The 15,680-nt window shown below is 43.9% G+C and overlaps 1 protein-coding gene and 1 pseudogene across 1 annotated transcript in view; both read left to right on the top strand.

Moving 5' to 3' along the window:
* Nucleotides 1–261: 261 nt before the first annotated feature.
* Nucleotides 262–2,269, top strand: LOC124236792 (eukaryotic peptide chain release factor GTP-binding subunit ERF3A-like; annotated as a pseudogene).
* A 9,812-nt stretch (nucleotides 2,270–12,081) lies between these two features.
* METAP1 (methionyl aminopeptidase 1) overlaps nucleotides 12,082–15,680 on the top strand; it is a 64,070-nt gene continuing 60,471 nt past the window's right edge. The window contains exon 1 of the mRNA XM_046656858.1: nucleotides 12,082–12,281. Within this exon, the coding sequence (XP_046512814.1) occupies nucleotides 12,168–12,281 (114 nt within the window). The 5' untranslated portion in view covers nucleotides 12,082–12,167. The remainder of the gene's footprint in view (nucleotides 12,282–15,680) is intronic.

Raw genomic sequence — 15,680 nt, 5'->3', positions numbered from 1 at the left:
TCTGACACCCTGCACCTTTTCCCCAGAGACCTGCTCCTCACAGCATTCAGGCTCTGACTCCCCATGTTGGTTCACCCCTCCGGGGAGATGCCCACCTTACCCCCATCAGCCTCTGACTTTCCGTGTCAAGCTGCCCCTGTACAGGCATCCTCCTCACCAGACTCAAGGGCTGACTCTCCTTGCCAGGGTGTCCATCTGTGAGGACACCCTTCTCACTCCGCTCAGGTCATGATACCCAACCTGGACCATCAGTCCGCAGAGATGTCCTTGACTCCGTGCTGGGGCTCTTACACCCTACTCCAGGCCATCCCCCTTAGCGACGCCCTCTTCACACTGTCAGAGCTTGAGCAGGATGAAAAGGGAGTCCCCAAGAGAGGCAGCCAGTGTGGGCGTCAGCCTGAGCTGGGGGAGTGAGTTGTTACTTAGCACCACACTGCCTCCTTGCACGGACCCCCTCCACACCCTGTTTAGGTTCTGATTCCCTATTCTGAGCTATGTGGACACCTTCCTCGCTTCTTCTGAGCTCTGACACCCTGTCCCAGGTGGTTCCACTCACCCTCCCATGGACACTATCCTCACCCTGCTTGGTGTTAAGGACTGAATCTCTTGGAAAAAGAACTAAGGGGAGGACTTGCTCTTTTACATATGAATACTTGTTATAAGCTACAGTAATTAAGGCAGTACAGTATACAGGCAAGGGATAGCCAAATAGACTAATATAATTTAATAGTCTCAAGACGCAAATCCCCTCACATGCAGACACTTGATTTAAGACAAAGATGGCATGCAGAGCAGAGGGAAAAGGGTGGCCTTCGATAACCGAAGCTTTTATGTCCTGTGTAAGAAATTGCTGCCTTCCACCCGGAGGAAAGTGCCCAAGAAACGATGGAGGAGGAAGAGGAAACACCAAAACCTAACTCTGTGGTTGCACTGCCAGGTGTGCCTAAAAAAGAACATGTACACATAGTATTCATTGGGCGTGTAGATGTTGGCGAGTCAACCATGGGAGGACAAATAATGTCTTTGACTGGAATGGTTGACAAAAGACCTCTTGAGAAAGATGAAAGAGAAGCTAAAGAAAAACCGGGGAAACTTGGTACTTGTCTTGGGCCTTAGACACAAATCAGGAAGAACGAGACAAGGGTAAAACAGTAGAAGTGGGCCGTGCCTATTTTGAAACAGAAAAGAAGCATTTCACAATTCTAGATGGCCCTGGCCACAAGAGTTTTGTCCCAGATATGATTGGTGGTGCTTCTCAAGCTGATTTGGCTGTGTTGGTAATCTCTGCCAGGAAAGGAGAGTTTGAAACTAGATTTGAAAAAGGAGGGCAGAGAAGAGAACATGCAATGTTGGCAAAGACAGCAGGGGTAAAACACTTAATTGTGCTGATCAATAAGATGGATGATCCAACAGTAAACTGAGCAATGAGAGATATGAAGAATGTAAAGAGAAACTAGTGCCACTTTTGAAAAAAGTTGTCTTCAATCCCAAAAGGCACATTCACTTTATGCCTGCTCAGGACTGACTGGAGCAAATCTTAAAGAGCAACCAGACTTCTGTCCTTGGTACATTGGATTACCATTTATTCCATATCTGGATAATTTGTCAAACTTCAATAGATCAGTTGATAGACCAATCAGGCTGCCAATTATGGATAAATACAAGGATATGGGCACTGTGGTCCTGGGAAAGCTGGGATCAGGATCTGCTTGTAAAGGCCAGCAGCTTGCAATGATGCCAAACAAGCACAATGTGGAAGTTCTTGGAATCCTTTCCAACGATGTAGAAACGGATTCTGTAGCCCCAGGTGAAAACCTCAAAATGAGACCGAAAGGAACTGAAGAAGAGGAGATTCTTCCAGGATTCATACTTTGTGATCCTAACAATCTTTGTCATTCTGGACGCACATTTGATGCCCAGATAGTGATTATAGAGCACAAATCCATCATCTGCCCAGGTTATAATGCGGTGCTGCGTATTCACACCTGTGTTGAAGAAGTCGAAACAACAGCCTTAATCTGCTTGGTATACAAAAAATCAGGAGAAAAAAGTAAGACTTGGCCCCGTTTTGTGAAACAAGATCAAGCACGCATTGCTCGCTTAAGGACAGCAGGAACCAACTGCCTCGAGACCTTTAAAGACTTCCCTCAGATGGGTTGTCTTACCTTACGAGATGAGGGTAAGACCATTGCAATTGGAAAAGTTCTGAAACTGGTTCCAGAGAAAGACTAAGCGTTTTCTTGATAACCCTGCACAATACTGGGAGGAAAATTGACTGCAAAAGCCTTTTTCACACCACCTGCTCTTATTTTCTGCCCATTGACAAACCTCTTCCCATATTTTGCAAAGACAAAGTTCACAGCAAAAGTCCACATTATGTCGGCCTTCTCATATTGAGAGCTCTGCTGTGCCACTGTTGAATTTTTCCTGAGATTTTTTTCTTCCCCTCTCAAACTTGGCTTCCCTGGACAGATTTGGCAGTAGCTTTGTAAGTGATGTGGACATGATTGCCTACAATAATGAAAACCAATAGGAATTTTTTTATTTTTCATTTTCCCCTTAGGCATACTTAGTCTTTTTTCTCCCCCAGGCAGATCATCCTGAGTGTGCGAACGTGTGTGTACATGTTACAAAACAACTACCATGGTAATAAAATATTCAATTTGAAAAAAAAAAAAGAAATCACTGCCTTCTACAATGTCATGAAGATATATTCCGATGTTATTATCTTGAAGCTGTATTGTTTTAGCTTTCACCTTTATATCCACAATCCCCTCACACTGAATTTTTGTGTGGCTATCCAGGAAAAAAAAAAAAAAACGAAATGTGGCCCGACACAAAAGTCTCAGGGAGGTCAGACTTCTGCGTGGTGGTCAGGTACAGAGACGGGCTGTTCCAAGAGGAGGGTAAGTTGAGGCCGCAACTGTCTTGAGGGCCAACCTCAGAAGGTTTAATGTTCATTTGATCCGGGGGTGGTCACCTGAGAAGAAGACGGAGGTGGGGAAGACGCAAATCCTCACGTGGAGCCCTTGTTGCTTCAGATGGAGCAGAAAGAGGTTAATCTCTTGGTCAGTAGGTCCATATTACAAGCCATCCACGTGAGATTTTGAAAGCAAGATTTCAGGAAAAAAAGCTTCTGGCTCTGTTTCCTAAGGAAGGTAGACACTGCTGTGATTTCATTGGAGAACGGGCTTAGTAAGGGGCAGCAGCAGCATCTGATAAGCGATGCCTCCAAACCCCACCTCTGGGAAAGGGAACTCCTGAAAAACGACTGGGCTCTCAATAGGCCTTAATGGCAAGCACAGTGAAAACACTGCAGCGTTTCAGCTGACACAAGTGCAATATTAAGGCATTATTGAGAAGCTAAAAAAAAAAGTGAATATTAGGTAGCATTCGTATGTGCATATTCCCATTTATTCATTTATTTATTCTACAAATATTTATTGAATGTCATAGCCAATACTGGTTAGATGCTGATTAAACTCATTTCCCTATTTCAAGGCCATAGCTAAACTACACTTTCTAGCACCCCTCAGTGTGAGATGTGGCCAGTGATTGACTGTGGCAATGGAATGGGCTAGAGTGAAGCAGAGCACTCCTTGGGTTGGCCTGTTACATCTCATGCCCAAGAAGGAACAGTCACATGCCAGCCTATCCTCGGGTAAGGACTCCAAGGACCTAGAAAGGGTAGAGATGAAAGATGGATCTGGACTCTCTGATTGACTGAGGGAGCAGGGCTTCCATGGCTAACCTATAGCTGACTCTGACGTAAGGGAGATATAAACTTGGATTTTCTTAAGCCACTGAGAGTTTGGGGATTGTTTGTTACAGTGGTTAGCCTTCCCTGATTAACACTGAGGCAGTGCCTATTCTATGCCGGCCTCCATTCTGGGTACCAGGGACACAAGAGCAACAGACAAGAGAGACAATTTCCTGCTCTCAGAAGGTATATTATATACTGAACAGGAGCAGACAATAAACAGTGACCGTTTACCTTTGCATGGTGCTCTACAGTTTACAAAGTGCTTTCCTAGGCATCAACTTATGCGATTTTCATACCAATGTTTTACACATGAGGAAACAAAAGCTCAAGGATCTTAAGTGCCTTACATAAGACAAAGAGTTAGGAACTAGCCACATGGATCAGAGTTTTCTGACTGCCGAACCATTGTTCATACTATGATGCGGATGAATTTTCACAATCATAATGAAGAACGGTGACGGTAAGATATGAAGACTAAACACAGTATAAAGCCATTATAAAGTTTTAGGACACTCTTGGGAACAATAAACACCAATTTTAGGATAACGACTCCCTTGCAGGAGATGAAGTAGTGGAATGAGATGGGGGAGGGGTACATTGAGGAGTTTGACTGTCTTGGCCATATCCCATTTCTTCAGATAGATGGTGGGTACAAAATGATTCTGGATTCTCTTCCATTTTCCCCTTCAGATCCTTTTTCTACTCTTCTCAGTCTGGTCCTCTGCTCTGGGAGGCCGACTTGTATGGTCCACTGAGGATCAGTGAGGCTCCTTATCCTTCCAGCTTTAGAGTATTGGAAGGAGGGAAGAGGATGAGGTCGCAAATTCCTGACTTCAGGGTGGTTCGGGCTGGCTAGGTCTCTGAACCAAAAATTGCAGCTCTGTTAGAGGCCCTTTCCTTCCAGCTCACCCTGGCTTTTGGTATTTGCCCAGTCTCCTTACTCCTTCAGGACTAGCCCAGTTGTTAACTCTCAGCTATTGCACCATTCCTTTTGGTTTTCCAAGACACTGCCCACGCCTTAGTATACAGCTGCTTTATTAAACTCTTCACTCTTCTCAAATTACCCAGCCGAAGAGTGTCCTCTGCTTCTTGCTGGGTTCTAACTGATAGACTAGGTATTCTTTTTCTGTGTCTCTGTCTCTCTCTTGCTGTACAGACACACATACACACACACACACACACACACACATCTTCTTTTTCTTTTTTGTGTATTTGAAATAATTCACATTCACAAAAAACTTAAGAAGGAAAAGCATTTATTGAGCATTTATTATATGTTAAGCATTGCAATAGAGATAAATGTTGGGAATAGAGACAAAAGTAAGACATAAACCTCCTGTCACAAGGAAGTCACAGTCCGGTAGGTGAGACAGCCGAGGAAATAAAGTCGATGAAGTGTACTGGTTAAGACCATGGGATTTGTAGTCAGATAGGGTTGAGCTCAAGTCCAGGCTCAGTTGCCTACTGGTTACATGATCGTGATCTTACGCTAGAGAGATAAAATTGGGGTTAGTTCTAGTAGTCTTCCTCATAGGGTCCTTGTGAGGATTACAAGTAAACCCATTAGCATCTATACTTATAAATGTTTCCATATGCTTAGCATAGAGTAAGTTCTTAACAGATGTTGCTTTGAATTATCGTCAATTGCAACAATAGCACTTTGTATCCAGTTTAGAGGTAGCACAGGGGAGGCACTGATCGGCTACAGCTGAGGAGGTCAGCAAGCGTTTAATGGGTGAAGTGATGTCTGAGCTAGATCTTGAAGAAAAAGTAATTTCACCAAGAGATCAAACAGGGAAAGGCAGACCAGGCAGAGGGAGCAGCATGTAGAAGAGCACCGAAGAATGAAATAGCACTGTGTGTTCAGGGCACCATGAGCAGTTTGCTATTGCAGGAGGGTCAAGGCTGAGGCATGAAGAATAGTGAGAGATGAGGCGAATGAGTTAAGCAAGGGGTAGAGACAAAGAATCTGGTTTGGACTTGATCCCGCAGGTCAGGAGCATCTGGGAAGGATTTTTAAAACTTTCTTTTATTTTGAAATAATTCCAAATTTACAGAAAAGTTGCAAGAATTGTAAAAAATACCTCTGGTATACCCAGGTTCCCCAACTGTGAACATTCTGCCACAAATGCCTTGCCGTTCATTTTCTCTCTCTGTCTCTAGAATATACATGTATATTCTGAACCAATGATATGACTACAGTATAACTGTCAAAATCAGGGAATTCTTAAGGATGCAATACAACCAACTTCCTTTATAGCAAAAATATTTTTTTCTTTTGGTCCAAAATCCAACCCAGATCCAAGTTGTCATGTCTCTTTAGTCTCTTTTGATATGGAACAGTTTCTTGAATCTTTCTCTGTCTTTGAGACACTGGCATTTTGAAGAGTACAGGTCAACTAGATTGGCTTCAGTTTGGGTTTGGCTGATGTTTCCTCATGATTAGAATCAGTCATGCATTTTTAGCAGGAACACCACAAAAATACACCGTGTTCTCAGTGTTTCATATCAGGAGGTGCACAAAGTCGATTTGTCCCATTACTGGTGATTTTAACTTTGATAACATAGTTAGAGTATTTTCAGGGCCGGCCCAGTGGCGCAGTGGTTAAGTGCACACGTTCCACTTCGGCAGCTTGGGTTTTGCCCGTTCGGATCCTGGGTGCAGACATGGCACCGCTTGGCAAGCCATGCTGTGGCAGGCGTCCCACATACAAAGTAGAGGAAGATGGGCACGGATGCTACCTCAGGGCCAGTCTTCCTCAGTAAAAAGAGGAAGATTGGCAGCTCATGTTAGCTTAGGGTTAATCTTCCTCAAAAAAAAAAAAAAGAGTATCTTCAAGGTTTCTCCAAGGTGAAGTTATTATTTTGCTTTTTAAATGATAAATATTTCGTAGGGAGTTACGTTGAACCTACATAAATATCCTGTTCCTTAAAAGACTTTCACCTAATCATTTTAGCATCCTTTGATGGTTCTTGCCTGAATAAATTATTACTTTAATGGTTGCCAAATGGTGATTTTCTAATGTCATCATTCCTCCCATGTTTATTAGTTAATGTTCTGTTGTAAAGAAGAGCTTACTTTTGTCCCTCATTTGTTTGTTTATGTATTTTTATCAGTATAGGCTCATGGATTACTATTTTCTTCAATGGGTTATAATTTGACACTATTATTATTTATTCTGATGCTCAAATTATGTCTGGTTTGGCCAGTGGAGTGCCTTCAAATTGGCTTCTGTGTCCTTTTCATAGTCTCAGTCATTTTTGAGCTCTACTGTATGTTGTGGTAAAATGAGACTTTCCAGACTTATCTTGTACTTTCTCTGCTCTGGCCCCGGAAGGAGCCAGTTCTCCAAGGAGCTCTGATTCCTTTTAGTGGAAAATGGTATCTAGACACCCAGATCTGGAAATTAGTTGTGTTCATTGTCATTAGGTCCTCTTAGTGGTCAGAGCTTTATACACACACACATGCACACACACGTCTCTATTCTCTATCAGTCAAAACCTTGAGTTCACATTGATACTTCTAATTCCAATACAACACCACATGATCCATTCTAGCCTTCATCTTTTCCATATTTGTAATTCCCTCTTCAGGCATTGCAAATTTGGCTCTCAATATCCTTAATTTAGTTACTCATTTGCTCATTTCCCCTTCATGTACCAAGCCCCTGAGCTCCTTGACTGTCTCCTTAGATTTGGCCTTGGCGGTCCCATGGACCCCCATAGCTCTGACTGTTTCATTGGACCCAACTCTGCAGGCTCTGCTCACTTCTTTGACCCTGTCTCCAGCTCCACACTCCCTACATTGGTGAAGGCTTTGAAGCAGGGAAGGCATGATCAGATTTGTCTCTTAGAACTATTAGTTTGATGCAGGCTGGATTCAATGGGTCAGAAGTAGGTAAGAGGCCACAGGCATAGTCCCAGCAAAGGCTTAAAATCACCTAAACTAAAGCTGCAGCTAAAGAATAGAGAGAACAGAGAAAATAAATACTTTTAGAAGATACAATCTATAGGACTGAGTGATTGATGTGGGGGAATGAGGAAGAGAAAGGAGCCTAACTTTTAACTTGGGAGATAAGAGTAGAGAGAGGATGTCACTAAGCAAGATAGGGAATTCAGGAGAAAAAGAAGATTTAAAAGGGGTGGCAAAAGCGGGTAACTAGCAGAGAATTGTTTCTTTTTGGCCATGTTGAATTTGAACCGTCCGTGGACACTGGAAGTAGACTAGCCAGCTGGACAGAAGCTCTGGGCATGTGCTTAGACACCACCTCAAAAGCGCTTTTCTCTGTGCACCAGTCCAGGGAAACAAGAGCCTTCAGGGCCAAAGGACCCTTCAGATATGCCAGCTCTCACTGGAGGCTCGGAGTCGATTCTTCCTCCTGGAAGTGTGCTGGCTGAACTTTGCCCACAAAAATTAAAACAGAAATTGGATGTCCAGTGGGAACTTTGAATTAAAATCTCAGAAGAAAGGGAAGAATAACACAGGGACTATGCCTGACATAATTTAGTAAAAATCTCTTATGTTTTGTCAGTTTTTTATGCTTAAACAAAAGGGATCTTGGTAATTATCTTAAGAACAGCCGGAGGGCTGGCCGGGTGGTGTAGTGGTTAGGTTCAAGTGCTCCGCTTTGGGGGCCCAGGGTTCGCCAGTTTGGATTCTGGGTGTAGACCTATGCACCGCTTGGCAAGCCACGCTGTGGCAGGCATCCCACATATAAAGTAGGGGAAGATGGGCATGGATGTTAGCTCAGGGCCAGTCTTCCTCAGCAAAAAGAGGAGGATTCATGGAGGGTGTTAGCTCAGGGCTAATCTTCCTCAAAACAAACAAACAAACAAACAAACAAAAGAACAGACAGAAAGGTGGTCTTGGGAAGTTTATCTCACTCAGCAGCTTGTCTTGTTGGGGTGAGGAGGAGCAAGGAAGAAGTTGCTGCTGGCAAGGCTAACTAATAATGATAATAAGTATGATTTACGGAGTTCTCAAGCACTTCACAAAGTCTATCTCATTTAATTATCACAAAAATCTATGAGGTAGGTACTCTAACCTGTATTTTTCAGACACAGAAGATGAGGTTAAACAGGTTGCTCATGGAAACATGACTCAGGGAGAGGCGCTGGAGGCAGAGGTTTCAACCTAGGTCTGCCTATCTTAACGCAACATCTGTGCTCTTAACTGCCTCACAGGGCTGCTTTCCATACTAGGAAGCAGCAGCCTCCGGAGAAGACAGCCAGCAAGAGGTGGAGAATTTCCAGTCTCCCTGTGCCCTGGACTAGGTCTTCTGGACTAGAATTTTCAGAAATTCCTGTGTCTCTGTTTGATGAGGTCAATTCTGGATACAACCCATCAGGGGTCAACATATTAGAATTCCTCCAGAGCAAATGGACAAAGACTGCAAGGGATCTAAACATACTATAAACTACAAGGGAATAGTGTAAGAACTGACAAACCATAAGACATGATAGTGGCAGATACATAATGAGCTATCATATAGAAAAGGAATAGGACATTGTTTTTTCTAAATCTAAGAGTAATTTATGGCATAGTGCTAAGTGAAAATAAAAAAATATATTAATAACTGCAAATAAGTAAACATTGAATATGCATATGGATAAGGGTTGAAGGTAACAAGGACAACAACACTGACGTGTTTAGGAGATGATATTGTGGCCAATTTGTATCTTGGCTTTGTTGTTTTTTGCTGAGGAAGATTAGCCCTGAGCTAACATCTGTGCCCATCTTCCTCTAATTTATATGTGGGACGCCTATCACAGCATGGCTGACAAGTGGTGTAGGTCCACACCCAGGATCTGAATCCATGAACCCAGGCCACGGAACCAGAGAGTGCCAAACTTAGCCACTATGGTGGCCCCTTGGCTTTGTTTTTTTCCTGCAAAAAAGAAATTTTAACAAATAAAAGCAAACACATAAAAGAAGAAATACAAATGCAATAATCACAGAAAAATGTTTGGACTTATTATTTAATAAAAAATTAAAAAATATCATTTTCCATTTATCAAAATGACAAGCATTAAAAATAGATAATACCCAGCACTAGTAAGGTCTCAGGAAATAAGATCTTTAGTATAGTTCTGACCAGAGTGTAAATTTGTGCACACTTTCTGAAGAAAAATTTGGCAAACTATAAGAAACAATAAACAGTGACACCCTTTGATGCAGGAATTCCACTCTCAAGAATATACTCTAAGTAACCCAAACACCAATGTGATTATGAAATTCAGTTAATAAGAGAAAGACAATAATTTCAGAGACGCACAATGATAAATTTAGGTAAGATTATTTTAATGATAAAATCTTAATGGCAAATATGCATCTTCTTTTCTTAAAAATTTACAATTTTTATTTTTCCAATATAAGATATAAGTATATGCATATGTACAAATGTTTGCTGCCTTGATATCCATTTTAAGTAATTCCTAGTATAAAATTATTTATATATTAACATTGTTTCCATTTAATGCTATACTTTTTCTTTCCTTAACAACAACAAAAATCATGAATTCAGTAAGTTCTTTGGATGATGAACCAAAACAGATTAAGATAATAATATGATTGATGAGAAAGATACAATTTTAAATGTCTTATTCTTTCTCACTGAGAAAATCTTCAATTAAATGATGATTAACATTGCTCATTGAAGTTTTTTTTTTTGAGGAAGATCAACCCTGAGCTAACATCTGCTGCCAATCCTCCTCTTTTTTTTTTGCTGAGGAAGACTGGCCCTGAGCTAACATCCGTGCCCATCTTCCTCTGTTTTATGTGGGACACCTGCCACAGCATGGCTTGACGAGCCAGTGCGTAGGTCCACACCCGGGATCCCAATCAGTGAACCCTGGCTGCTGAAGCAGAACATGGAACGTGGGAAACCCTGCACCACCAGGCCGGCCCCAACATTGAAAAAAAAAAAAAGGAATATACTCTAAGTAAAAGAGTATTCAGAGAAGCCTTGTTTATAATATCTAAGAATTACAAATAACCTGAATGTCTATTATTAGTGAATTTGGTTCAGTAAATTATCCATACAATATTCTGCAGAAATTAAAATTATGTGGTAAAAATATACTCAACCACATTAAAGGAAGTTCACAACATAACTGAAGAAAGCAGGTAACTAAATACTCTGCAGCATATAGTCCAGTTTTTGTTAAAAAATATTTTATATATATATGCACACATATATAGCATATATACATACATATATACATACACATAGGCATTTATTTGGTGGTTGATTTCTTTTTGCTTATGTGTATATAACATTTTAAAATTTATTACTTGATTTTATCACATTATTTGTACTGCTTATATATAGCAAAATAAAGTTATTTAAAATAAAATATGAGCTTTTCTTCTCTATTAAATATGGAAAATTGTTCTAAAAATATGGATTGGTTAACACAAAGTTCACAGCACTTAGCTGATGATCAATAATAGGAGTTCCTCTCTCCTCCCTAGTGACAGCAGGTATTCAAGCACGAGCTACAAAATGGCAGATCTGGGATGTGGTTGGAGATAGAGACACCAGGTTTGCATCAGATGACCTCTAAAGCTCCTCTGAACTCTGACATTTCATGATTAATACGATTCTCCCCTTTCTGCCTCTTAAAGAATCAACTGGGAATAATACAAAAAATTATTGTTTGTGCTGAGTATCTAGTAGCTGTTGTGTTACTATTTCCAGCACGGTAGACTGTGAAGGGAGTCGGGGGGTGTGGGAAAAAAATGGGGCACGAAGGAGGACCAACGCAAATCTCAGCCCACCTCCTCACTGACAGCTCTCCGGCTCCCTTTTGCGATAATAAGCCGGGGTCCCTGGGCCTCAGAGCAGACGGTGTCAGTGAGAAACAGAACTTCAAAGAGAGAATTAGCTCCCTTATCCACGGGTGGACCAACGCAGAGGAGCGGAGAGCCCTTTCCCACCGCCTGGGTACGTGGGGGACACTTAGGACCCCGCGGGCCAGTCAGCATGGGGCGACTGGGAAGCTGCCTCTCTAGGCACAGACAGCGCGAGCCGGGAGGGCCCCGCGCGCCGGCCGCACCCGGCTTTCTGCGCCGGCAGCGGGAGGCCGCAGTCGCGGGGTCAGCGCGGGACGGCGCCCAGCAGGGTCTCGGCGGCGCTCGCCCACTGCCCCCACGTGCGCGCCGGCGGCCAGGAGGCGGGGCGAGGGCCGCGGGGCGGGGCGCCAGCTGCGCGCGCCGGGGGGCGGGGCGGGGCGCGCAGCGTGGTCCCCGCCGGCGGCGCTCCGCCTCCTTTCGCGCCCAGGCCCGCGGGCCGCGCTCCTCCCCCGGCTCGGCCTCCCTGCCCCCTGCCCTCCCTCCGCCCGGCCGTTCCTCCTCCCTCCTCCTCCTCGTCCTCGGAAGGCGCTACTCCAGCAGTCAGGCAGCATGGCGGCCGTGGAGACGCGAGTGTGTGAGACGGACGGCTGCAGCAGCGAGGCCAAGCTCCAGTGTCCCACCTGCATCAAACTGGGCATCCAGGGCTCGTACTTCTGCTCGCAGGTAGACGCCCGCTTCCCCGCGCCGCCGCCGGCCGACCTCCTCCCCTCTCCGCCTGCCCTCGCGGCCGGTCGGGACGCTCCTCCTCTTCCCCGGGCGGGCAGCCGGCCGCGCTTCTTCCGCCCGCCTCCGCAGCCCGCCGCCCCCTCCCGCCTCCGGGGACCCCGGGCTCCTGGGGACCGGACCAGGCGGGGCGCACGCGGGGCGGGGGCGCTGTCTGCCGGGCCATGTGGGCTGAGGGCGGAAGCGGACTTGCCCCGAGTCGCCGGGCCGCGCTGGGGCGCCGCGTTTAGGGGCCGGTTCCCGCCGCGCATCTTCTGCCCCGGCAGGGGCCGCCAGGTGTGCGGGCCGCCGGGACAGGTCGGGGCGCCAGGGAAAGAGGGCAGCCCAGCCGTGCAAGGCTCCACGGCTGGAGCTCCCAGCGGGCTCTGGTCTTGGTCGCGGGGGGCTGCGGGGCCGGTGGTCACCCTGGTCCCGGCAGGATTGGAGGTCGGAAGAGACCCGCCGGGCTTTGAGGAGGGGGCTGCCTGAGGACGGTGGGAGTCACAGAGAGGAGGAGTGGTGGCTCCAGCCCCACCTCTGTCCTTCGGTGCCTCGACACTTAAGCAACTTTGAGGGTGAGGTTGGAGAGGGGTCTGTGTAATTCATTCTTTTCCTTTGGCATCCCAAATTATTTATTGATTTAGCACCCCTTAACAGTATGTCACCTCGCTTTTGCTGAATTTCCCACTGATTGAAAAGGACAGTTCCATTAAGGGTTATGCTTCAAGGCGGTGGTGAATGTTAATAAGTTTTGTGCAGTGGAGCAAACAGCCTTGAATGGGGTCCTGACTGAGACGTGTGCCCGCGTCGATGTTCCCTGAAGAGTCCTAGCGTTGCGGCCGCCCTCCCCGCTCAGAACGCTGGCGGGGCGGCGGCGTGGCTCTCAGCTACAGCCCACGTCCGTCGAAGAGACGTGAATATTCAGGTATTAAATTGGTAGTGTCCTGCGGGGAGAAGAGCATGAACAGAGAGTCTGAAGGCCTGGTTAGGGCCCTGCCCTTGCCAATTAGTGTGCGAACTTGAACTAGTCGAGTTACCTAACCTTTCTGAGCTCCAGTCCTACCACTGTACAGAGGGGAAGATGATACATTTCCTTACATATTTCACAAGGTTGTTCTGAGACCCAAATTATCTAACGAGCGTGAAATGTTGGTAAAACCTAAGGCATTTTTTTAAAAAAAATAATTCTGTGGTACAATTAACACTGCTATATATAAAAATATAAATGAATAGAATGAAAACAAATATATAAGAACAATAAATACAAATAATATAGATATTTCAAATATAAAATATATAAACGTGAAGATGTATGTAAAATAAGTAAAATCCTTAAGATCATAACACTTGTAGATAAGCCATTGTAAGAGGTCCTTGCTATGTTGTATAGGTCTTGTTTTTAGATAGGATTTGATCCTTGACCTTGTTAGTATCTTTTGGAAAAAGTTGCACATGGAGAAGTGTTGCTCGTTCTAAAAATAGCTTTGGGACTACTCAACATGTATGAGTCCTTTTGTTTCTTTAAAACTTTCAAATTCTAATTTGTTGAGGCCCACGTGGGACCTGGACTTAAAACAAAAAAAGACTAGTTTGCTTTTGGAAATTGTGTACCATCTGAGTAGATCAATGTGATTTACGTTGTGTTTAAAGTTAGGTGGCAGTTTGTAATGCTAAATGAATTAATATGTACAGCCACTTACCTGTTGAGATTTTAAAAAGATCTTGTGAATCTGTATTCATGAAGCATAGGTGATATTCTCTTAGGCATGGTATTAAGTAGAAAGAAAGTTGACTCATTGGGGTTTGTGGGAAAATGCAACACATTTGTGAAAATATACAGGGTCTATTCACTATGACAAGATTGGAGGTATTTCATGTTGAATTCTGCAGGTATGTTTCTGGTACCACTGCTATATCTCTCGTCAAACAGATCCTGAGTGGCTCTCACAGCTGTCTCTCTTCATTCCTATTACTACCTCCTATGATCAGTTTTGTAAAATTTCTGACTAAGTCGGTTGTAGTGGTCTCTTAATTCATTTCCCTACTGTAGTTCCCCACCTTGCAAACACCCACAAAAAACCAACCAAACAAAGCCTTTTGTACAGAAGGCATTTTTCCCCTAGCGTAACAGTCTGCTTATCCCCCACCCGTAACAGAGTTACCATTGCTTGCAGGATTCTAGCCCCATAAGGACCGCTTCTGAGTCTAGCTTTATTCTCTTGCACTAACCAGAGGTTGTATTTTTCCTCTTTTCTTCACCCAAAATGTTACCTGTCTTCTGAAATCACAGCTATTCTTTCGGTCCCAGCTTGAGACTTTGATCAAATCACAAACTTTTCCTAAGCCAGTTTCCATATCTGCAATGAAACCAGGGCTTCTCTTTGCCACTTCTCTGATCATCTTTACCAGAAGTGATCTGTCTTCTCTCTACTCCTTGCTTTTCTGGTCCCCAGCCTGGCTGGCTGGCCAGCTTGTCTTTGAACAAACTGAGAACAAAACTGCAAGAGGCCATAACAGAAGTAAGTCTTTCCCAGCTGCTCTGTCACACTACCTTGTTTATTTCATTTATAACATTTTATACAGTCTAATTATCTCATTTGTTTTCTTATTCATCTGTCTTTCAGTCAGACGGTGAGCTTCATGAATAAGTTATTTTGTTCACTGTCCTGTTCTCATTTCTCAACACAATGTTCTCTGTGTAGCAGCTGGTCAATAAATGCTTGAATCAGTGAATAAATGTATCAAAAGGCAGAGTAGAGAGGTAGACTGCTAGATCTGAATCAGGACTCCATCGTTTACTCGCTGCGTGACCTTGGGCAAATAACCTGTTTTCTGTCACATGCTTTTAAAATGGGGCCGTTAATAGTACCTACCTCAGGGTTTTGGTGAAAACTACTAATTGTATGTAAAACACTTAGCACATTAGTAAATTTAATCAATGTTAGCTCTTTTTATTGTTTGACTATGTTTTATGCTTAAGAAGGTAAGAATATTTTTATCTAAGATGCTTAGTTTTAAGAAAAGTTTTGGTCCTTTAAGTGAGTAAAACTGTTGTACTTGAAAATCGAGTTTTTCAAGAGTTCCTGAAGTTGATTGTATTTCTTTATAGAAGCGTTCATTCTTATTTAATGTTAGTTTATCTATGTCTTATATTTCCTAGGAGTTTGTGAGAGTTTTCTGAGGATGGAGGCTGTGCTTTACTCATTTTTGTCTTTCTCCTAGTGCCCTTGCACACAGTAGGCACTCGGTACATTAAATGAAAGAAAAGAATTCAATGGGCCTGAGAAGGCAACCAAGGAGCATTCAAACCCTTAGTGAACAGCCAGGGGCAGATATTCTCTTGTCCTTAAAGGATCGGCT

The sequence above is a fragment of the Equus quagga genome, chromosome 3, assembly GCF_021613505.1.
Source record: "Equus quagga isolate Etosha38 chromosome 3, UCLA_HA_Equagga_1.0, whole genome shotgun sequence".
In the NCBI taxonomy this organism is placed as follows: Eukaryota; Metazoa; Chordata; class Mammalia; order Perissodactyla; family Equidae; genus Equus; species Equus quagga.
This window is presented reverse-complemented; position numbering and strand designations above follow the sequence as displayed.